The sequence below is a fragment of the Candoia aspera genome, chromosome 4 (assembly GCF_035149785.1).
Source record: "Candoia aspera isolate rCanAsp1 chromosome 4, rCanAsp1.hap2, whole genome shotgun sequence".
Lineage (NCBI taxonomy): Eukaryota > Metazoa > Chordata > Lepidosauria > Squamata > Boidae > Candoia > Candoia aspera.
This window is the reverse complement of record NC_086156.1, coordinates 26534512-26557403: the sequence shown is the minus strand read 5'-3', so window position 1 is coordinate 26557403 and position 22892 is coordinate 26534512. Positions and strand designations below refer to the sequence as shown.

The 22892-nt window shown below is 39.0% G+C and overlaps 1 protein-coding gene across 2 annotated transcripts; it reads right to left on the bottom strand.

Moving 5' to 3' along the window:
- Window positions 1–7011: 7011 nt before the first annotated feature.
- On the bottom strand, window positions 7012–22792 carry TAC1 (tachykinin precursor 1). Of its 2 annotated transcripts, XM_063301930.1 has the most exons (6): window positions 22662–22792; window positions 22186–22443; window positions 18422–18518; window positions 14794–14817; window positions 10230–10283; window positions 7012–7535 (listed from the first exon to the last, which is right to left on the bottom strand). In XM_063301930.1, the coding sequence occupies exons 2-6, from the start codon at window positions 22309–22311 to the stop codon at window positions 7486–7488; spliced, it is 351 nt and encodes a 116-aa protein (XP_063158000.1). In that variant the 5' UTR covers window positions 22312–22443; window positions 22662–22792; the 3' UTR covers window positions 7012–7485. The 2 variants fall into 2 exon arrangements, with proteins under 2 accessions (XP_063158000.1, XP_063158002.1); XM_063301932.1 differs by lacking the exon at window positions 10230–10283.
- Between the last annotated feature and the right edge of the window lie 100 nt (window positions 22793–22892).

Genomic DNA, 22892 nt, shown 5'->3' with positions numbered 1-22892 from the left:
ATACACACCTTCTTTTGCAGGCTTTCCTGCTGGTGATCTGCAATGGTTGTTGGAAAGCATACCCAGATAACACTTAATTGTTGAAGATATGCCAACCACATTTTCTGGATGCATTCTGTGAGTTAACACTTGTGGAATTCCTATATTTAAACCTCATTTGTATTTTACATTTACCATGGATGTGAAGCCACCTTGGCACAGACTCTCACTGTTCATTATTTTAAAACCAATGGCCCTGGAATGACAAAATATTTTAGATTGTAGCCTTGTGTACATCTGTGTTGGAGTCCTATAGAACCCAACAAAACTTCTTACCTGGAGATAATTCTGCCTCAACCTATACTAAACATTTTGTATTGTTTCCAAGACGAGGCACAGTCCTTGGGGCCATGCAGGTACCCATTATGGTCTTTCAGTATGTGTGCATATGTATAATTTCTGCTTACCTCCTTATTTCCATCTGCAGGTGGCAGTAACTGTTCTAGATATTTTGCTTGTCTCAGTATGATGTTACTTAAATCCTGTGTTTTCTAAACTACTTTGTTCATTTTCAGTAAAAAAAAAAAAAAATCTTAACCAATATTTTTACACTGATGAATTAGGTTACAGGCTCAGCTTTGAGAAAGATGAAATATAATATTATAAATGCTCTGTTTTTTAAGGAAAAAATGGGTTTCAATTAACAATATGGGCAAAATTATTGCATAAATCTGTGCCTTCTGCTAGAGGCAATTTTGCTAGAGTCCCCCTCATTATTGCATTGGTTATTCATTAAGAAAAATAATTTAAATTCTGAAGATCCGATAAAGCTTAAAGTCCATTGTTTTACTAGCTGCATTTTTCTGTGTATTACTTTGAATTACTGAAAAAGCTAATGAAGAAGGACAAAGGTGGGAAAAGGATGGAAGGAAAGAGAAAAGTTTCACTCTGTTGCTTAGATAAGATTCAATTAGCAAAACAATTTTTTTCAAAATTCCAGTTTATTTTCTTCTTTTATTTTTTAGACCACCTATCACAAAAGTCTCTGGTTGATATACAAACATAGAAAATAAGTGGTATGCCACAAAGTAACTTTAGCGCTTGTTCATTGGACCAGTTGCTTTATGGCTATAATAACTGATAGCAAGGCCAGCGGAAATCTCTTAAGTGAAGCTGACTCAATATCTTGTAAAACCACTTTGTCCCTTGAAAGAAGCAAAGAGTTTTTTCTTTCCACATAGAGCAACACTGAGGGCAACAAGAAATGGAAGTTTTGAAGAGTCTGTTTTTATCATCCTCCCCGCCACCCCATGCCCTAGGAAACTACTTTTTTGGGGGATCTGCTGGTTATGACTGCAGTTTTCGGGAAAGGGAGGGGAGGGAACAGCCCCACCAAGTTAGCCTTTAAAAAGTCTCAAGCCGTTTGCAGATGGCTGTTAAAGAAATGGCAGGGTGCCATAATTTAAGATGGTGTGGTTTTGTGTGCATGTGTTAACAATGTTGTGTACTGGAAACACTGGACAGAGCTAGGAGTCCAAGAGTGTGCACTGTCCAAAAAAGGAACCCCACCACCACCACCATCCCTGAAACTATAAGGCAGCCCTGCAACTTACTAGATTTTCAGTGATGAGGTTTAAGAATCCCTGTTAGCAAACCTTTTGCTATGAAAAGAAGTTTATTAAAGCAGAAGTGTTGTACATGCCATGTGAGTGTTGTACATGCTGCAATGATACAAAATAGCAGGAGCTAAGAGGTGATATGAGGTAAAACTTGTGGTTTGTCCATCTAATTTCTACCATTCGGCTTCTGAATGGATTAGTCCTGTCCCCTGTTCTGGACACAGCAATCTCGTGCAGCCCTTCAAAAACCTTGCCATTTACCTTCCCTCTGCCTTCTTCATTTTGTCTGTAGCCTGGGATGGGAATTGACACAGCTGGAACTGATGTTACATGTCAGTAGTTAATAGGCAACACTGTCTCTAGATCAGTGTTTCTCAACCTTGGCAACTTCCCCATGCTGGCTGGGGAATTCTGGGAGTTGAAGTCCACATATCTTAAAGTTACCAATGTCGAGGAACACTGATCCAGATGATAGCAGAAGACATAATGGCGATGGAGCATCAAGCTTTCCAATTCCCCTATTTGCAAAGCATTGTTTGAAAAAAAGGAATGAATTAGTTACCCATATCAAAGGAAAGACCAGATGCATACAAATGAAGGAGTTTTTATTAACAATTTGGAAGTCTCGATGTTTTTTACTCAGAAAAGCTGCCTGTATTGTAAGGCTACCAAATCTGAGCTGCAAACATTTAGACAACCACTAGATGGCAACAATTTAGAGTTTTGGGTATCTCTTTCCTGCTGCCTAGTGGTCCTCCAGATTGCTGCAGCCTAGACCTTGTAGCATTAGCAACTGTCTGTCAGATAAAAATCAATGTGAAATGTAAATGCGCCATAGGGTAGTAGAATGAAGTATCATGAAGATGGGGAATTGATTACTATATATATTTAATTTTATAAACTTGCAAAGATATTTTGCCAGACTGAGTAGTTTAAAGCCACAATTCCAAGTTTGGTTTAAAATACCCTGGTACGGTGCTGGATTTATTTTTTTTAATTAATGCTCAAATGTACAAGTTCAAAATGTACTAGGGGACAATGTAAGCCATCATCAGATCACATGCTGTTAGCAATATTTGCTGCTTTGCTTGCAATGCATGGGGAAAGCAGCAAGATAGTTAGCATTTGATCATCCTCTCTGAAGTGCGTCTGTGTGTTTGTGTGACAAAGCACTTAGCAGCCTAAATTGAATCCAGTGCAACTGAGTTTCTGGAGAAGCAAAAGTACAGCTGTTACCACTTTGAAAGACCTGCTGAGAAATGACCTTTCATTAAAACACTACTTTTAATTTGAATTTTCAGAACTTTTTTATTCCTTAGAACAGAAAATGGGAGAAATGTCAGGGCAGGACTTAAGGCTACAAAAGTAAGAAACAAAGAGCATAAGCAATCAGAAATTTCTACCATGGAATTGTAAGTTCCTTTACTGTGCAGGGATCAGTTTAACATATTTATTTCAAAACACTTGTTCATTCAGGCTTGATTTGACCTTTATTGTTAAGCATAATTACAGATATAGATTATAGTAAGGACCTTAGCAAATATACATACTTAGAGTAGCAGACTTACAGTTGGGATAAATTCACAATGAGTTTTTCCCCCTTGCACAATTTTTTCCCCCCGGACTAAAGCTGGAGGAACCTGGATAGATATAGAGAGATAGAAATGGGTTATGAGCGGTCTGTGTACTGTCTGGCTGGATTTTTTGATATTATTAGCCCCTTTTTCTACTCTTTACCACTTTAGCTGGCTTTGCATCATCTAACAGACCCAATACGGTTGGCTAGTTTATGGCTCAGTGTATCCTACAAATCCAGACAGTGTGGTTCAGCACACCCTCTGAATCCAGGCAACTGAGTTAATGTAATAACATGCAGTTCAGTTAACTATGGGTTAGCATAATTTGCAAAGACAGACTTTAGGAGAGACATGGAGCCAGGGGTGTTTTCTACCTGATTTGGTCTAGTTCATGTGAACCACTGTTAAACGATAACATTTTACAGTCAGACTGGGGGAAGTCAGTTGGAAAAGACAGGCCTGAAGGTATACCGATTCCAGAGAGGGAGAGCAACATTTCCAGTTCTAAAATGTACTGTGACACCTTGAGAAGCCTGCACTGCCGAGTCCTTCAGAGCTATGATAAGAGAGTGGCTACTCTTCCTGCCACTTTCACTTACAGCCTCCATGCCTGCCACATCAAGGGTGCACAACCCGAAGCTCTGGGCTAAATGCAGTGATGTTGTCTACAATATTCTATTGTATAGAATATTCTATTTATTCAAGAGTGGGGATCCAGCTGGCATTCACATGGGAACTGGAAGTGTAGATTGCCTGCTGTTCTCTTGCCTTGCCTCTATGCTTTGTAGAGTGGGTGCACATCAGAACTGCTCTACTGCTGATATCTTGTGTGTGTGTGTGTGTGTGTGTGTGTGACAATTAAAATGGCAGGTGCAACTAGGGGAGGGAGAAGGGGTGTTCAGGCCTGCAGGGATCATACAGAAGAGATAAATGATGATGGGGAGGACTGGGGATCAAGATAATCAGTGGGGGAAGAAGTAGGCCCCTCCATGAGGATGGAAGAAGGGTTCCTTTCAGCTTGCAATCCTACCTATTTTCTCCTGGGAGTAAATGCCATGGCATCTCCTGGGGAAAACCATGCAGATGGAAATTATCGTCAGAATAGAATACAATATTCTATACAAAGTAGGAAGCAGGTTATGCAGGTGGTGAAAGAAGATGGCGGTTTGGTATGTGTGGAGGAGCTGGAAAGAAGAAAAGGCACTGCTGACCAGAAAGAGAAACCAAGGGAGCAGTGGGACATCTGGCTCTGGGGCTGCCTATTGCTCCCAAACCTTCTTTCTGGCTCCATAAACATCTTTCAACCACAGCTGCTTAAATCAGCAGTTTGGTTTCCCACAATTTTGAGGAAAGCAACCAACACAAAACCTGCAGTTTATGCTAAGTTTTTAAATACCTTCCCCCACTCCCAAACTTCAAGGAAAGAAACCGAAAACTCTAGCTCTGCCCATGCCTCTGACATATTTCATCCACCACTTCGCATATTCACTGCACTCACTGGAGCCTTCTCTTTCCAAAGAACATTAAGGGCATGCCCTAGCCATTCAGAGTTTCCCACTCCTGAATTAGACACCCTAGTTGTGCACATTGAACCATAAACTGCTACATTCATTTTAGCCTTACATTTTGTGGGTTAGTTTATAGTTAAATCTCTTGTGCAAACACAACCCACTTGGAAGAGAATAGGGGAATCTCTGAAAGCCAAGAACAGAGTAAGAGGCAGTGGGGGAGACAGAAACGTCAAATGTCTGTTGTAAACTGGATTTGTAGAAGTGACCTTTCCATAAAACAAACAAACGAACAAAAAGCTGCTTAGAGAAAACATCAAGGTGGCTAAAAGCTGTAAGTGTAGCTTGATTTTCTGAGGAAACACAGCTGCAGTTAAGAGAGAAAATAACTGTAAAATAAGGTACCTATTTCTCTTTTGTTAAATCCTTACCTTTTAACTATATTTTTTGCTAATTTTGTCCTGTTGTTTAGATCAGGTTTCATGTCTAGGAAACCTGGAATCTGCTGCATTTTTAAAAGAGAAATGAAAACCTAACATTTCTGGGACAATGGTGCACAAATGTGGACGATCAGTTGGTAAGTTCTTCTTTCCATTCTTAGCTAGGCTATATGCTTGCAGTTTATAGGGACCCAAACAGAGTATATAGCCTTTTTTTTAAAGAAAACCACTTGAAGAGTGAATAATGGCAAGCATCATTTGCGAGGTCATCTCACAGATCAAACCACATGCATTTGAAGAGTCCACCTCAAATCACAAAGGCCAGAACGTCCTGCTCCCATTTCACCATCTTCTCCCTTCTCAACCAGTATCTGAGGTTCTTCATTTGCATTTCTACCATGCTATCAGTCCTTTTATCTTGTCCTTTCAATAAAACAATAAACTTACTTTAGACTGTAAGAAAACACTGGAATGAGACAAGTTTAATGTAGTTTGATTAGTAAGATTTCAGGTGTTAGTTGAGAGGCACTATAGGAAACGAAGGCTTTTGTCAAAATGGAAGCGGCATGAGCTGTTATAATGCAAACTCTGCCTGTTTCATGTGTGCAATATCACAAAGCATGTACAAAAGGGGTGGAGCTTTTTTCACAACAGAGCAATGCTGCTTTTGTGATTTGCTCCCCCTGCAGCCCTGGATATGACTTTGTTGTGAGATCAAAATAGGAAGTGTGATAAAACTGAGTTGCTTGCAAAATGCAACTTCAAGTTTCTCTGTTTTTCAAAGGGAAAATTAAAATACGTTCATTGGGAAAGTTGTCCATGCCTGGGACTGCATCCCTTTGCACAAAATTGAAAATGCAGACTGTGTTTCTCATCACACTAGAACTTGTGGATCATTATAGCAATTGACTAGCAGTAGATTCAGGATTGACAAAACTGTTCACTGCTTATCCTGAACGTGCACTCATATAAAGGCAAGATCACACACCATGACTGGCTTAATCACAGCTGACTGACTTGGCACAACGTGGGAAGCCATGAACTGTGTAAGCTCTACCATGGCTTAGCATGATGTACATATTTATATGTTCCAAAAGTGGCAAGAAACTCTCTATATTCACACTGGTTTGTTCACACATTAGAATCCTAATACTGGCATATTTCCCTCACGTGACTGCCATCACAATAAAAGGGAGAGCATAGCCCATAGCTGGTACTAGCAAAGTTTGGCTGCAAAAATCCAGATGAGGACTAGATGGCAGCAAAGACAGACTCAATCATTTGGAACTTTGAAGCCCACATATGATACAAAGAATATATAATGTGGGAGGTAGTGAAGAGCTGCAGCTTATCCTCATGGTTCTCATCCCCACCATTTCTTTGCCGATCTGTTTTTATGGGGCAGGGCTTCTGCTGTACACTCAACAAGCACGGAAACCAAAAGAAGTCGGAAGATTTATATCTCATGATGCATCGTAACTTTACAGGAATGCTCTTCAGCTGTGAATCTGGAAATCTTACTGTATTTGCTTCAGAAATGGTCCACACCCTGCCCAGATTTGCTCACAGCCTAGTTATAGGCCAGATAGTAACCAAACATACAGCATTTCCTAATCCGCTAGGCCAGCCTTCCTCAACCTGCTGAGTAAAATTATAAATGCCAACGCTAGAGATTCTGGCAGGACTGACTAATGCATACTACTCTAATTGTCATTCTCTACTGAAACTCACACACTTTCTTTTCTTTTTTTAATTTTGACATCTGGTGCTCCTCTACTTTAATTAATGATATCCATTCATAGAATGAGTGTTCCAAAATCCTCTAAGTAGAGTGTTAGTTTTATCTGAAGTGTGTGAACTGTGGTAAGATACCAGACAATGAAGTGAAGACTTTTAAATTCACTTTTCATTTTTTTTAAAATATATATATGTAGGCAAAATAAACAAAAACATGCTGCAATGATACAAACATATTTTGACTACAGAAATTACAGGTTCTTTTCTTTTCTGTTGCTATGATCACAAATCAACTTGGTGATAAAGCAAATACTAAATTAACAAAGGATTCTTTTTTCCTTATTCTTTACCACTTTTTTATAATTGGTGAACATTTTTTCACAGAATGTATAATGTGCTTTATTGTGAAACATCACTGATTTCTATATTCCATACAGAAATGTTACTGTAGAGCTTGCTATGTCTGTATAATGTATATATCACTGCTACAATAGGAGAAATCATTGTAATTGAAATTTTCGTCTTAAAAAAAAGTCATAAATAAATAATTATTCCTTACAATGGCTATTTTATATTACACTAAGCTGGCTACTTAAACATTTCAACAGACAATGGAAGAACTGTCTCATTTGCGTCTCCTTTCAAACATTTGTGGTGCACTCCATTCAGAAGATCCTGGCAGGGAAACAAAACAGTGTAGATTAATTGAATGTAATGAATAAGTGATTCCATATCAACATGATAAGTTTGTCTCAGAAGATAAGGCTCAGTGTGCTGAATTTCCATTGTGAACTGCACCGGTCAAACCATACCTGGAGTATTGCCTCCTAGTTTGAGTGCCATCTAAACTTTATTCAGGGATTTTAACTCATCTGGGCCAGGGATTCTGGTCACAGCATCCTATATTGGCATAGAATCTGTCCCTGCCACAGAGCTTCTGCTTGTGGCGAGTTGAACTCTTTGGTCATGAAAAAGATTCAATGTGTTATTCAAGCAAACAAAAGTGGAGTTCTCTGAAGGTTTTATCACTCAGAATGACAAGAGGATGTTTGAAGAACTATTTGCATCATAAAGTGGCACTCAACTTTTCACTTGAGGAATTTCTATGACCATCCAGCGAATATACTGTATGCATCATCCACTGTGCACTATATGCCCTGCAATGAGCAGGAGGTTGAACGAGGTGACTTTCAAAGTAACTTCCAATTCCATGATAAAGCACAGAGTTGCCCTACAACTATAATTACTGTTGACCTCTCAGAGTCTTTTCCAATCTGGATAATCTTCAGATGTGTGGATTTAACTCCAAAAATTCTCAGCAATGGTCATGCTAGCTTGAGAATTCTTTGAGTTCATGTTTACACTTCTAGAGAGTGCTTGCCTGGGGAAGGCTACGTTAGTGCATTGGAAGTTAGAGAGGCAAGTGCCAGATCTTCAGTTTTGTTGGTTTTCTGGCCTGGCACCTTAAGATTTAACTGTTTTGTCTCTTTTATAGACACTTCTTCACTTCCCAGTGTAACACATTTCTAGTTTCCTAAGCCGAGTAACAATACATTCAGTAGTATTATCTGATGCATTGTTAGTGACCACTTCAGATTATGAGACAAAGGAACTGAAACTTTCACATGTTAAGTAAAACATGAACATTATCTGGCCTCTCTGATTAAACAGTAGCGTCCCTGACAGTACAACCTTATAGATCTGTTCCTCAAAATAAGCCCCACCGATTCTAATGAATTCTTTTACATGAACGTCTGTAGGACAGCAATTTCTATCATGTATTTTCTGTGCCTAAGAATTTTTGTTCTGCTTTCTGATAACACCATTCATCTGCTTACATCCCAGAAGTTTTTACGAGGTCATAGTTGGCTGGAATCCCTACATTATCTGTAGCTTTGTTCTAGATTGCATTTTTGAGATCTCGAATATTCATATGGTACTTTTCAGAAATGTAGTCTCCAGAGCCTGTTGTAATGGCAGTTTGGATGTTTTGATATCTATACTGGCAGGGAACCTGAAAGCTGAGGCCATAATTCGGGTCATATTGTGTTTGCATAACTTGCTTGCCTGTGGTTAACTGAACCTTGGTTTACTAAGGCAATTTGTACAATATAGAATATTGGTTAAACACATGGGTTGGCTTTGCACAGGATGTTACTTTAAAATGTTGGCTAGTACAGTGGAGCTGCAGAATACTGCCCACAGGAATAGTGCTGTGAGAATTTACTCAATTAGCTGACAGTTATTTTCCCTCATCTGGTTTGTCCTAAAGTTGTTTTACAAATTTGGCAGATTATAATCAAATTTGTATTTCTTTTAGTGTACTGTACAGTAAGTTTGGATTTTTAAATCACCTGTGTTAGAAAAGCAATGAATACAAAAATGGGGTGAAACTAGAGTTTAACATTTTAGACTTCAGCTCCTGACTTTAGTGGGGTCTAACTTTTGTTCTATGTCTATAGCAATTTTGAAAAAAATAAGATTTAAAAACCCATGGTTATTCATTATTCTGTATTTATAAATATACAATCACAACAGAAATTTAATTTCAATTCAAACTCAACTCTGTTAATTGATATTTACAAATGCAAGAGTATTTAATGGCTATCTTCTCAGATAAATTATTCCCTTAATTGCTCATGATTCATAGCAATTTGTAAAACTAAATAAGATATGACCTTGATATACTGCAGCTCTGAATACTGCTGGGTTGAAATATAAAGCAGTTGACAATTGTAATTTCAGAAAATAGTTTACTGGGCACACATTAAAGAATTGCAAAAAGCATTAGATGATATACAATAGCTTCCTGACCTATTTGGGGAAATAAGAGAAAATGTCTCTTTCAAAATATTTCAATAGTTTTAAGAATGTTTTTTAAAAGTTATCAAAAACACACATCCCCTGGATACACTAGCAGATTTAAATTTATAAATTGAACCATAATAAACTGGGAACTGATGCTGGTTAACACAGAATTTGATTTAACTCTATAAAAATGTATTGGTACTGAAGGCAGAGACAGGGCCATATAGGAAAGGGGAAATACGGTAATGACTGTGCCTTTAAAGAAGAAAACAGGTTCATGGAAGAACGGAGCTATGATGAAAGGTGAGCAATTTTCAGTCTCCTTATTTCCTAGAGGAACTTGTGTCTAATTATTATTGGACTCCAAAGAGCCATCCTTTCTGTTGCCATGTTACCTGGAACTCATAAAAATTGAGCCCTGACAACTTCTGAAGGGCTCAGGTTGTCTGTCTTTGTTTTAAATATTGTAAGATGGCTATGTATTCAAAATGCTATAAAATTAAATAAAAATTGTAGATAAAGAGGTTTTTGTTTAGTCTTCATTTTAGAGTTTATACATACCAGAATTTAAAGATCTTTTGCCCATGAGTCCAACAAATGAGTCTGTTTTATGTCCTGAAAAATATATTTATGGGGTGTTTAAATACAGTACATTTGAAAGATGTCTTTTTGAAAGAAAGAAAAAATATAATCTGAATCCTGCTGAAACTATATTGTACAAATTGCCTTAGTAAACCAAGGTTCAGTTAACCACAGGCAAGGACTGCTTAAAGTGACAGTTCACCAAAACAGAGGAGGGGGGAAGCACAAGTTCCCCACTTCTAAGCATCAAGTTGTAGGGTTATTTTGAAGGTGGTGGTAGTAGTAACAGCAGCAAGTATCTGATAAAAGCTGTAATGAAGTAACATCATATATGTCATGATGTCTGTCATTCACAAAATGATATAAGCACATAACGCATCATGGTAATGAAGTTATGAAGGAAACCATGTCACTTGCTCCCCTTGCTTTCCCCCACCCCTTGTGTCAATGGCAGTGAATGTACTTGCTTGCCTCTTCCCTCCTGCTTCTTCCTGTTTGCTTGTCAGCTTCCAGTTTTTTTTTTCTCTCTCTCTCCCTGCAGTTTTACAGCTATGGCATTAAGGCTTTGCAGTACAATGGACCAGGGCAGAAGTAGATTGTTAGGCAAACAGATCCCTTTTAATTGTGATTGAGTATAGTCATTTTTTTTAATCCGTTCAATCATGTCCAATTCTCAGACTGCTTGGCAAGTCCCTGCAGTTTTCTTCGCAAGGTTTTTCAGAGGTGGTTTGCCATTGCCTCCTTCCTAGGGCTGAGAGTAAGTGACTGGCCTAAGGTCCCCCAGCTGGCTTTGTGCCTAAGGCAGGACTAGGACTCACCATCTCCCAGCTTCTAGCCTGATACCTTAACCACTACACCAAACTGGCTTTCTTGAGTATACTCATTAATAGAGAACAATTTACTACTAAGTAACTAACTATGGCAGTTTCTAGACTAGAAGTATACATCCTCCTAGTAGGAGTAGGGCTACTTCTGCTGCTTCTACAGTTGTGTAATTCTCTTTCTCTAATCATTATTCCTTTATTGTGTACCCAGTTAATAAAAGTTCAATATTTTTTGAAAGTTATTAAAGCAACAGTTTTACAAATTGTATATACAATTGATTAAGACACCAAAAGTGTTTTTTGACAAAGACTGTGCTAGTTTTTGAAATGGCTTTGGTGCAATCTCATCCTATTACAAATTCCTCTTTGGAGAGTTTCCCCCCCCCCAAAGTTCTTGAAATTATTGATCAATCCAAAATAAATGGCCAGGCTTTCAGGGTCCAGAATGCCATGTGCATATGAAATATTTGTAAGCATTGCTGAGATTTTATTCTTTACCAGATCATAATTCTGACAGCAGCCAATAAATAAGTGGATAGGAGCTTTGGATGAAATTATTCTAACTGTAATTCAAATAGGTTTGCTCCCTAAGATTTAATATAACCCTCAGTCAGGAATCCCAAAGGTATCTTCAATCTTTGATGAAATAGAACACAGTACTGTGAAACCCTACAAAACAGAATAAAATAGACAATATTTTAGTCTTCCTGAAACTCAAGCTTTTGAATTTGGGCTCAAATGCTCTAGGCAGTTTGGAGAAAAATATAAAAATCAGTTTGCTTAATGTGCCTCTGTGATACTCTTCTTTGGTGATACACAATCAACTATTTTGCTGAGTTGGCTTGCAATGAATGTCCTGTACATTCAATATGTACACTATAGAAGAGCAAATAAAATGACTGTTTATTTATTTGGATTTGTTAAGGCTGCCTAACCCCAAAAAGTCTCTGGGCAGCTTAAAATACATCCAATAGATAAAAAACACAATTAAAACAAGATGACTTCCTGGACTAAAACAGCATTCCCAACATTCAGAAAAAAGGACTTGACAGGAGCTCCAGCAACACCCTAATCCCAGGCCTGGGATAAGAGCCAGGTGTTAAGGGACTTCTGGAACCCTTGGACAGTGGAGCTGTCTGTAAATTTACTTGGGAATAAGTCTCAGTGTTCTCAGTGGGGCATTCCTTTAATAGCTTCAAGGCAATCTTTTAGCAGCCATGAAATGCATTTTCTTTTAATTTTTTTTTCAGTCCCCAAGGACTGCAGTAAGACTTATTCAGGTGGGATTAAAGAGGTGTTTTTTTTAAAAGGTTTGCAAAGTCTTTCCAAGAGTTTAAACATGTGTTTGGTTTTGTATCCCATAAAAATCTATGTTAAGTCAAATCAGTTTGGTGGGTGGTTTACTACTGAATTTTGATGGCATGATCAGGGAATGGCTAGAAGTATTGAATTTCAACTTGAAATCACACTGGGTGTAGTTTATATTAAAATGATAAAGTGACAGCTTTTTGTCCCAAGAAAGTATCCTTTGGGAAAATCTTGTGTTTATCATTTCATAATGAAATAGTACCCTGTACCTATAAAACTGGGATTTTATAGTGCAGCCTACATGACCTTGCTCAGAAGTAAGTCTTGCTTTGTTAAAAGGGCTTTATCCCTAGAAGATTTAGGAATGAAGTATCAGTGAAACTCAAATGAGACACAAACAGGAACAACAATAGAAGACTGCATGGCCTGAGTGGACCCATTTGTTCTCACTTTAGAGGGGCTGTGCATGCCACAGGGTATACACCTTAACTGATTTATTTACTTTTTGCATGCTGAGAATAACGTGCAAATTGAGAACTAATGACTTGTGTATCTAGCATTTATTAAAAGCAGAGCCTAGAAGTTCAGGAAAGGATGTACACAAGCTTTCTAAGGAAAATCATCATAGCCTGTTTTCTCTTCCTTTCCAATATGTGCCATCCTTTTCTGCATTCTAAAGCTCCTACCCCTTGGCCACAATTCTCCATTAATGACTGGCAGAATGAAGAAAAGCTGATCTCATTGTGACATAAAGTAAAACCTTTGAACCTTACATAAGACTGTTGTGTTATCCTGTTTTCTCTTCCTTCCCAGTATGTGCCATCCTCAAATAACATAACCTAGCGACTCTGTACTACATATCATATCAATCTTCCCAGCCCTTTTTCCTGTTTGATATTGCAGTCTCTCCCCCCCAAAAGGAAGACCATTTCTCTCTAAGATGATTAACCTGTACTGACACATCAGAAAGAAGACAAAGCTAGAAGACTTCTCCCTGTCACCATATGTTCAGAGGACTGTTACCAAAAGAGTCATTTCCCTCTCATAGCTTCTATACCTTCTGTTTCTCTACTTCCATAATCTAATCAGCATTCCTCTGGTGATAAATTTTATGTAACCCATATTAATTCTGGCAGCTCACTTCCATTTAGTAATGAAATAATTTGGATAAATGAGCTATTTCTTCAGTGGGCAGTTAATAATTTTGGAGAGCTCCTTGATTCACCAAAAGCTTGCTTATACAGGTTGATTAATAACCTTCACTAATAAAAATGTTGGTGCTATTTCTTCAAATTGCTTTAAAAGTTATCATTTTCTGAGTAACTCTCAAATTGTGTCAAACTACGGTTATAAACTTAAGCTGTACTGAAAGTAAATGCCAATGATCATGCTAAATATTAATAAGGGATATTGTGAGTTTAATAGGTAATACAGTATCTGCTATGGCTGGCCCTAGCAGGGCATTCCTACAGTATATATGTATTTCTGCTTAGAAATTAGTCCCTTGAATTCAATGGAATATTTCCTGGAGAATATAAAGGGACCATAATCTGAATCCTGCTGAAAACAATCCAACAAATTAGTGTTGACTAAAGATCAGAAACCAGGTACATAAAACACAGACTAAAATAGCAGTATTAAAACATTATTCCAACATATATCAAAATTTAAATACTTATAGAATATATACAAGGTAAAGGTAAAGGTTTCCCTTGACGTAAAGTCCAGTCGTGTCCGACTCTAGGGGGCGGTGCTCATCTCCGTTTCAAAGCCTTGGAGCCGGCATTGTCCATAGGACACTTCCGGGTCATGTGGCCAGCATGACTCACGGAACGCCGTTACCTTCCCACCGAAGCGGTACCAATTAATCTACTCACATTTGCATGTTTTCGAACTGCTTGGTGCGCAGAAGCTGGGACGAGCAACGGGCGCTCACCCCGCCACGCAGTTTCGAACCGCCGACCTTCCGATCGACAGCTCAGCGGTTTAACCCGCAGCGCCACCGCGTCCCTCAGAATATATACAAGATCAACTGAAAATGAGTAAATCAGTCTTTAAGGCTGATTTTAAAAGTGAGAGATAGGCAGGTCTGCAGAATGCTGTTTCAAAGGAATGGGATAACAGACAAGATCCCACTTCTCACTGTTGGTCCTAATTAAAAGCAGGAATGCTATAAATGTGTATTTGTAAGCCCCACTGCGTTTAATAGAGCTTACTCCCAGGCAGGGCCCTTGATTGTATGCCAACATTTCTTCATGTTCACTGGAAATGCTGGGTTTGATTCAATTTCTCTAGAATTAAGTATACAGTTGCAATTCTGGATATACCTCATATTGAATTAATTGGAAAATGGTGCACAGGGAAATTAGGGGAAAATCAGCTTATTTCTAGTAAAACCAATTCCAACTTACTTTTGTGGGAGAGAGGGCTATATCCTGAAAATCAACAAAACAAAATAATTAGCAAGCGCAAGTCATTATTTATCATTGTCATAAAAAGGAGGAACACGTTTGACAGAACTACATTATCAGTATATGGCAATTAATGCCTTAATTGTTTTCTGAATAATTCATGTGTGTGAAACACTTTTTAGTCTAGGCACGATGTGCCAGGAATGTTTCCTGTGTATGCTCCATTATATAATGGGATATGCTTTTATACGATTCTCATTTATTTTCCCTCTGTAAAGGACAGTCCATTTGATGCATGATTCTTTCAGAGCAATAAAATAGATCTTGACAATTCCTAGTTTTGAAAAATGTAATTCAAGTATTCTTACTCCAATTTTATACAGTATATTCATTAAAGTCAAACAAATATAAATATATACCATTCAGTATATAATTCTATATTTTCCCACTTATGCTTAGAAAACGTAGCAAGCAACTGTTTATTATTACCTTTAAAAGCATAAATGCAGATCTTTTCTCACAAGGGGAGAAACACTACTTGCAGAACAGTAAGATCATTTCTAATTTTCAATAGAATTATATTTTCATATGCAAAATAAATTAGGAAGACAGTCTCCAACATGTTTTGATTTTCTGTTTGAAAGTGCACTATGTATTTTTCAAAAGCTGCAATATTATTAAGGAAGCAGCAGCATCTAGAAAGGAAAAAGTCTTTTTGAAAATGAAGCCTTCCCTGATCTGGTGGTCCCCAGATCTCCAGACAGACTGTGGGTGATGAGGCTGACATGCCTTAAGGACATGTCTCAAGTCTGGAAAAGCTGAGCTAATGACTGGGTTCAATCCACAGTTTGGTATGCTTCCTTTTGTGGCTTAGCATGTGGGATAAATCAAACTGACTAGCTTATTCAACCAACCATGGCTAAACACAATATGTGGGCCCCCAGCCAATGTGTATATCTCATGTCCTGGGACAGGTGATTAGTTGAGGCTGCGATCCTACAGACCTGTGTTTCCCAACCTTGGCAATTTCTAGGCGTATGGACTCCAAATCCCAGCATTCCCCAACAGTATGGCCATTGATGAGAATTCTGGATGTTGGTCCACATACCTGGAAGTTGCCATGGTTGGAAAACACTGCTATAGACCATGGTAGATTGCTTCAAAAACCTAATATTCAACCAATTCTAAGCTCCAAAAAGCATTCTGACCTTAAAGGAGGACATCTAGCTTTGGAAACTCCCTGTTTCCACTGTGTCCCCTCAGAGCCTTGAGAATTTTTTATGATGTCGGGCTTCTGGTGGGAATGGTGGACTCAACAGCTGTGCCTGCTGGTTCAGAGGGCGGAGATGACAATGCAGTAACTTTTTTCAGGCTCAGGCAGGTTTTCCTGAAGCCCAGAAACGTTCTCTGGATCAAGGAGAATACCTGGAATCATCCCATCCATCCCTCAGACGGCTGCTTGCAGCCAGATTGCAAACAGCATTTCACACTCGACTGGTAAGAGCAGCCAGGAGGCTGGGACATCACCATTTCCAAGCCACACTGTAGCCTTAAAGGGACACTAAGACCGGCCACCCCATTTCTAAGTCACCAATTTGTATTTCTTTTTAAAGCCTATGTACCTCAAGAGAGGCTTTCTACAGCAAGGAGAAGCTGGTTCTCTTAGTGCTTAATGTTATTTTTGGGATTACTTTTTTTAAAAAAACTTTATTTTAAGTTTTGGATTTTGTTTTCCTTCCAGACAAAATTCCAAAGATTGAGAGTAAACAATTGTCTTCCTGTTATTATTTTTCTATTAAATTTGAAGATATTAGCATTTTCCTACACGTTGAATTGGCTGATTTGAACCTTCAGCTTTGTTTTCACTTTCCCTTGAGAACTGTCTGCTGTCTCACTTTCACTTTATGTAAACACACTCTGGAACTCTTCCATATCTTCGACTTTCGCTGGTTAAGCTCCTAGGGGGTGCCATAACCTACTGCATGAGACATGGAGGATTTCAAACAGATTTTTTCTGACCTTCACCAGGATTTTAAACAGATTTCTTCTGACTTTTATCAAACTTTTATACAAGATATCCAGGACATTGTGGAAAATATGAGATCTAAAATGTACCATCAGGTTGGGGATGTGGTGGATGAAACTGAGGAATTTAAGAGTGATAGAAAGATTCTTTTAAGACTGAGATTGGGATCTTTATCGAGATCCTGGATGAAGATTGGATAGTGGAGTTGGAGAAATCTAAGGGAGAGAGTGATCTGCAACCCATAAGTAAAATCCATCTCCTGGTGGAATGCCATGAAAAGAACCTGGAATCTTTGAGGGGGACAGCTGGGCTTTTTGATTTTCTTAAGAAGAAAGCTCTGTGCATATCTTGGGAACATGTAACTGCTCTGGTTTATTTTGAAATGGGATAAGGGTTGAAGAATGTTCATCTGGTTTGCTTTAAGGATTTGATTGATGCTATTTGCCTTTAAAGATTTGGATTTACTGTTTTGAATTGGCTTTGGTTTTGGGGTTTATTAAGATAATAATTATTAAAACTGTTGTATTAGAGTTAAAGAATGTTTATTTGGTTTGCTTTAAGGATTTGATTGATGTTATTCCCTTTTAAAGATATGGAATTACTGTTTTGAATTGTCTTTGGTTTTTGGATTTATTAAGATAGGGATTATTAAAATTGTTGTACTATTAAGTATAATAGCAGACAATTTATGTGCTTTTTAATTTGATTCTTATTATAGTAGACAGAAATGTATAGAATAGTGGTAGGAAGGAAATAATTATTTTTTATCTTTTGGAGGGGAGAAAGATGTTTAGGAGGTTTATATGATTTTTTTCCTTTCTTTTAATATAAGGGGGAGGAGTAACTGTACTTAGTGATTTTTATTATATGTTAAAGTTGAATGACTTATAGAAATAATGTGGTGTTTTGGTTTAAAACAGAGTAAGAGACTGATTATGGAAATCTTGTATAACCTTGTTAAATTTTTGTAAATTTGAAAAAAAGTTATGTTTTTTTGTTTCTTTGTAGTTTTTTGTTTCTTTGTAGTTTTTATTCTTTTCTTGAAACTTAATAAAATTTACTATAAAAAAGAATTTTTAATGATGTCGGAACTTTAATATCAGAAACAGCAAAAGAAAGCATGATGGGGGAGATGACATGAATGTGTTGAGAGCAACCATGGACCTGCTGCTGCCTGTGTAATGTGGCATTTTGAGCCTGTAAGCACGAGAAAGAAAAAACAAAACAAAACCCTCCAACCTTGATTTTATTCAGGGTTTTCATTTCATTTCTTTCAAAACTCTTGAGTTTATTTACAGGAAGAAAGGACTCTTATTTGCACACTTCGTGTTTTTCTACAGCATCTTGCTAAATATATGTAGGTTATACTCACGGTTGTTAGGAATATTTCTAAAAAAGAAAGGTTTTTTAATGGATTCAAACTAAATGTTTTAAAATACTAAATATTTAATATTTATAAATAATACATTTAACTTAATTTATTATTTATAAATAATAAATAAAGAGAATAAATATTATCTTCTATTAAATATTTTTGGTTTAAATTATTTTTCAGGCACACCTAAACTGCAGTATTAAAAAAGAACTGGAAGTGGTTCTCACCAGCATCTCGCTTGCCCATTAAGCCATAGAACTGCTGAGGTCTGGGTCTCCTGGCAATTCTCTGAAGAAAGTGTTCAAAGGGTAAAGGCAACTTTTCCTGAAACAGAAATATAAAAAGATTGCTTAAGTGCTCAGCCTTCACTTCTGATAAAATGTGACACCGATTGAACAACAACAACAAAAAGCACTTAACCTGGAAGAATCAAATATTCTGAGCCTTCTTTTTCTCTTTCCTGATCTGTTACAGTCAAAAGCCTCTATGAGCTCATCTCAAAGGAAAGGTTGTTGCTTTTTGTCTAAATTCAGATCACGAACCAAATTGATGGAAATCTTAATCTAGGATCAAAACCTCCTGCATTTGGCCCCATGAAGGCCACAAGAAGACATTGAAAATACAGAGCAGGAAACTGTCAAGATTTGGTGGAAAATTGATAGATTGGTTAAGTAAAGTTTTAAAAACAAGTTCAGTGGGTTCAGAAGGTGACCAGTTATTTGTTCTTAACTCTTTCATATCTAGATCATCCATCTTAGTCCCTTGCAAAAAGTATCTAACACTGAACTTGCTTGACCACCTGTAAGTTATGGATCTCTTTTATGAATAAAGCATCAGATTCTCTGACAGGTGTTGACATAGAAGAGAGTAGCAAGGGAAGATCGTTGATACAGGTTAAGTATCTTCTGTAAGTCTACCAGCAAATGTCAGGAAAAGCATTGGTTCACACATTGCAAGCTACAGTCTGTTGAACAAGCCATTGCAGCCAGGTCCACACATAAGTACATACAAGTTATTATTTTTGCACCATAACTGTTTTAATCACCACTTGATGTTGTGGGAAGAAACATTCAGTGACACTCCTAAGAACTGCTGGAGAGAACACAACAAGCCTATTTAGATTAAGCTCTACCAGAGAAATAGGAAATCTCTAATCCTTCAAATGTTGCTAAATTATAACTCCTAGTAACTTATTGTATTTACTACATTAGCCATGCTGGCTGGAGCTACTGGGAATTCTAGTACAATACTTCTGTTGTTGTTTATTCGTTCAGTCGCTTCTGACTCTTCGTGACTTCATGGACCAGCCCATGCCAGAGCTTCCTGTCGGTCAACACCCCCAGCTCCCCCAGGGACAAGTCCGTCACCTCTAGAATATCATCCATCCATCTCGCCCTTGTTCGGCCCCTCTTCCTTTTGCCTTCCGCTCTCCCTAGCATCAGTATCTTTTCCAGGGTGTCCTGTCTTCTCATTATGTGGCCAAAGTATTTCAGTTTTGCCTTTAATATCATTCCCTCAAGTGAGCAGTCTGGCTTTATTTCCTGGAGTACAATACTACCTACAGGATTATAGCTTCTCCATTTTTAAAACAGCTGTTGTGCAGGATTCACATTGCATGAAGGAGATGTAGTTAGGTGATCCTTCCCAAAATCCCCAGGTAGAGATGGAAAAACCTCTGGAGCACTGCTGCTGGTGCCTGTAATATTAGTCGGACCCAAGGGTCTGATACAAATAGGGCAGCTTCTTATGTTAAATGTTCTATTCTATGGTTGCTTGGACAAAGATGCAGGTAGATTGCCCTAGAGATAAGATTTTACAGAGAAAATACATGACTACAGGCCAGCATGAATCTGTGGATTTTGGGTCCCAAAATAATTCCTCCCTTTACATAGGAATCCGGAAAATATTACAATGGAATCCAGTGCCAATTGAGCAAATAGGGCAGCTTACAGATGGCACCACATTGGCTCTTTTTGGATATTAATGGTTTAACAGCACTTTCACATCTAAAAAGATTTCTTTTTAGAAAGCTCTACCTGGGATTTGAATACCTGTACCAAAATCAGATTTATACTAGGTGAATCTTTATGTCAAGTATCTTTGGTTCTGCTTTCCATAAGCATAGCTTCATGTAATTGTGCAAACGTGAGCAGTATGTGAAATTGGTATTGAATAGTGGAAAGAGGGGGAACACCCAATCTATTATGAAATCAGCTTGATAAATAGGTGAGATTAAGCTGGTGAACTCATTCATTTCAACATGAAAGCCAGCTGGGTGACCTTGGGCCAGTCACTTACTCTCAGCCCAACTCACCTCACAGGGTTGTTGTTGTGGGGAAAATAGGAGGAGGAAGGAATAATAGGTGTGCTCGCCGCCTTGAGTTATTTATAAAAAAAATAATAAAGGTGGGATAGAAAATAAATAAATATGAATATTTACCTTCCCTACAACATTTAATTGCTAACACATTCATTTCTTTCAGCTTTTTAATTTCTGTCCAGAAGCAAATTCTAAGGGCAGATTAGATGAGATGCTAGTGATCCATGAAATGCAAATGAAACATTTTATTTTTGTAAGAAGCAATCATGGAATTTAAATTATAAAAGGAGATGAGAATTAAGGCTTCTCCCAATGGCAAAAAACTGATAATTTCAATTGGCATTTTCTCTTTCAGAGAAAACTTTTTAGAAAAATTATACAAGGGAAAAGACATGTATAATTTTCCCTGTTCTCACTCCCATCTTGAAGCACAAGATTTATTGTCAGGAAAAGTTAAGCATAAGGGGGGAAAAAAGCAGCAAGACAGTCACACTTCAGACTAGACAGATTTAAGTCCTATTTCTTAAAGAATTTATGTTTGCTGTCCACTGAAGTGATTTTCTCCCATGACATATGCAATTAACATTAGCAATCACTCCTAATTTTTCATCCTCTTATAGTTTGCAAGCTATAGTTAAGAGAATGATCAGTATTCTGACTGAGGACTTGAGTACTCAAGTCTCATCCATAAAGGTGCCATATCAACTGATGATAATCATCCAATACCATAAGAAGGGGAAACTGATGGTGCTGGTTGTATGGGTCCAGAAAGGAAATGTGAATAGATAAGAAAGGGTTCGGCCTTGGGGTTTTAACTTTCAAATAACTTTTAAGCTTGTTAACCACACTCTGCTCCATCATCAATGGACTTTACAATTTGGCTCCCAAATACATTTTCATAATCATACCGTAAAACTCATTTATGTCTTCTTTGAAATTAATCCCTCTGCTGGTTAATGACTGCAATGAAGAACGATTTGAAATTAGTCCCGTTCGATGGGCACAGCAGTGGGGCTTGTTAGATTAACAGCTTAGAATGAGACCCAGGCATACAATCTAGTGCGGCCAACTTTTAAATATCCCTAAGCCCAGCCTACCTCACCGGGTTGCTGTGATGAGAATAAAACGAAGAAAGACCGCCTGGTATGCCACCCTAAGCAAGGCAGCTATGCCATATTAAGAAGTAAGATTAAAAATTCTACTACGTTTACTCCCGCCAGGGACGCAACAATTGCTAGGAAAAGCGCGGGAGCGAGCAACATCGAGAGGCAATCGCTCTTTCTCACCGGCGACATCCGTTTTGAAAGGAGAACGCGGGGCTCCGTCAACACAATCCGGTGCGCTTTTTCCGACAGCGCCCTTCGCCTTGTTCGTTGGCGAACAAGCTCGCCTGGGCCGAAAAGAGGACGCAGAGAGGCGGGAAAGAGCGGGGAACTCGCCCCGACGTCGCCTCAGCGGAAGGAGGGCGGGCAGCGTTCCTTGGCGCGCCTGCCAAAAGCTGGCGGCGACAAGAATGCCCGTTCACACGGTCAGCTCCAGCCCCACTCGGGCCTTCGCTTCCTCGCCCGCCCACGCCCCGTCCCGCCATTCATCCGTCCTCGCCTGCTCTTCAAAAGCAACCTAAGTTGCGGAGCTCACCCACCGTGGCCGAGAGGCGTCGTCTTCCCTCACCTGGTTCTGCTCGCCGCCGTCGGACCAATCCGCCCAGTAGCTCAGCTCATTTTGGTCTTCCAGATCTTCCCCCATGGCTTGCGCGGATGCAAGGAAGAGTGCGGCCAAAAGCAACAGGAACTTCATAGTTTCCAGCTTCTTCCCCCGCCGACGGGCAGCCGTAGAACCCTAGCAGAGCGGCAGGAGGCGGCGGGGATGCCGTCGAGGGAAGCGAGAGCGCCCTTTCCCGCTTTGCGCCTGCTCCAAAGTTCTCCGAAGCTGTGGTAAGAGAGGGAGCGAGAGAAGGAGAAAAGTGAGGGCTAGGTGCGAAGGGTCTCCCCCCGTCCCGCTAGAGAAGGCCATGGAAGGCAAATGAGGATGCTCTACGTGCCCACACAACACCCGCCCTGGAATCGCTCTGGGGGTATAAAATTGAATTAAAGCAACGCCAAGACAGCCAGCCAGCCAGCCAGCGCAGACGAGCCATGAGCACTTACTGCAACGGAGAAAGGTGACCCGGCGGCTGCTTGGCAGAATAATAAGTGCGCCCCCAAGAAACCCGCTCTGCTTTATAGTCCAGAGGACGGGGTGAGCCACGGACCTTCATCTGCCTGAATCTAGTGGCTCCCAGCTATTTATCATGTGAGTCACCTGACCAGCCCTCCTCCCTCACCCCAGATTATGATCAGATGTGTTCAATATGCAGTTGCCACGAGGCTGTAATTCCT

Coding starts and splice junctions, on each gene's coding strand:
- TAC1 (XM_063301930.1), bottom strand. CDS start 22,311: ATGAAGTTCCTGTTGCTTTTGGCCGCACTCTTCCTTGCATCCGCGCAA. Junction 18,519..22,185: donor ACGGCGGCGAGCAGAACCAG/GTGAGGGAAGAC, acceptor TTTCTGTTTCAG/GAAAAGTTGCCTTTACCCTT. Junction 10,284..14,793: donor TAGCCCTCTCTCCCACAAAA/GTAAGTTGGAAT, acceptor TATATTTTTCAG/GACATAAAACAGACTCATTT.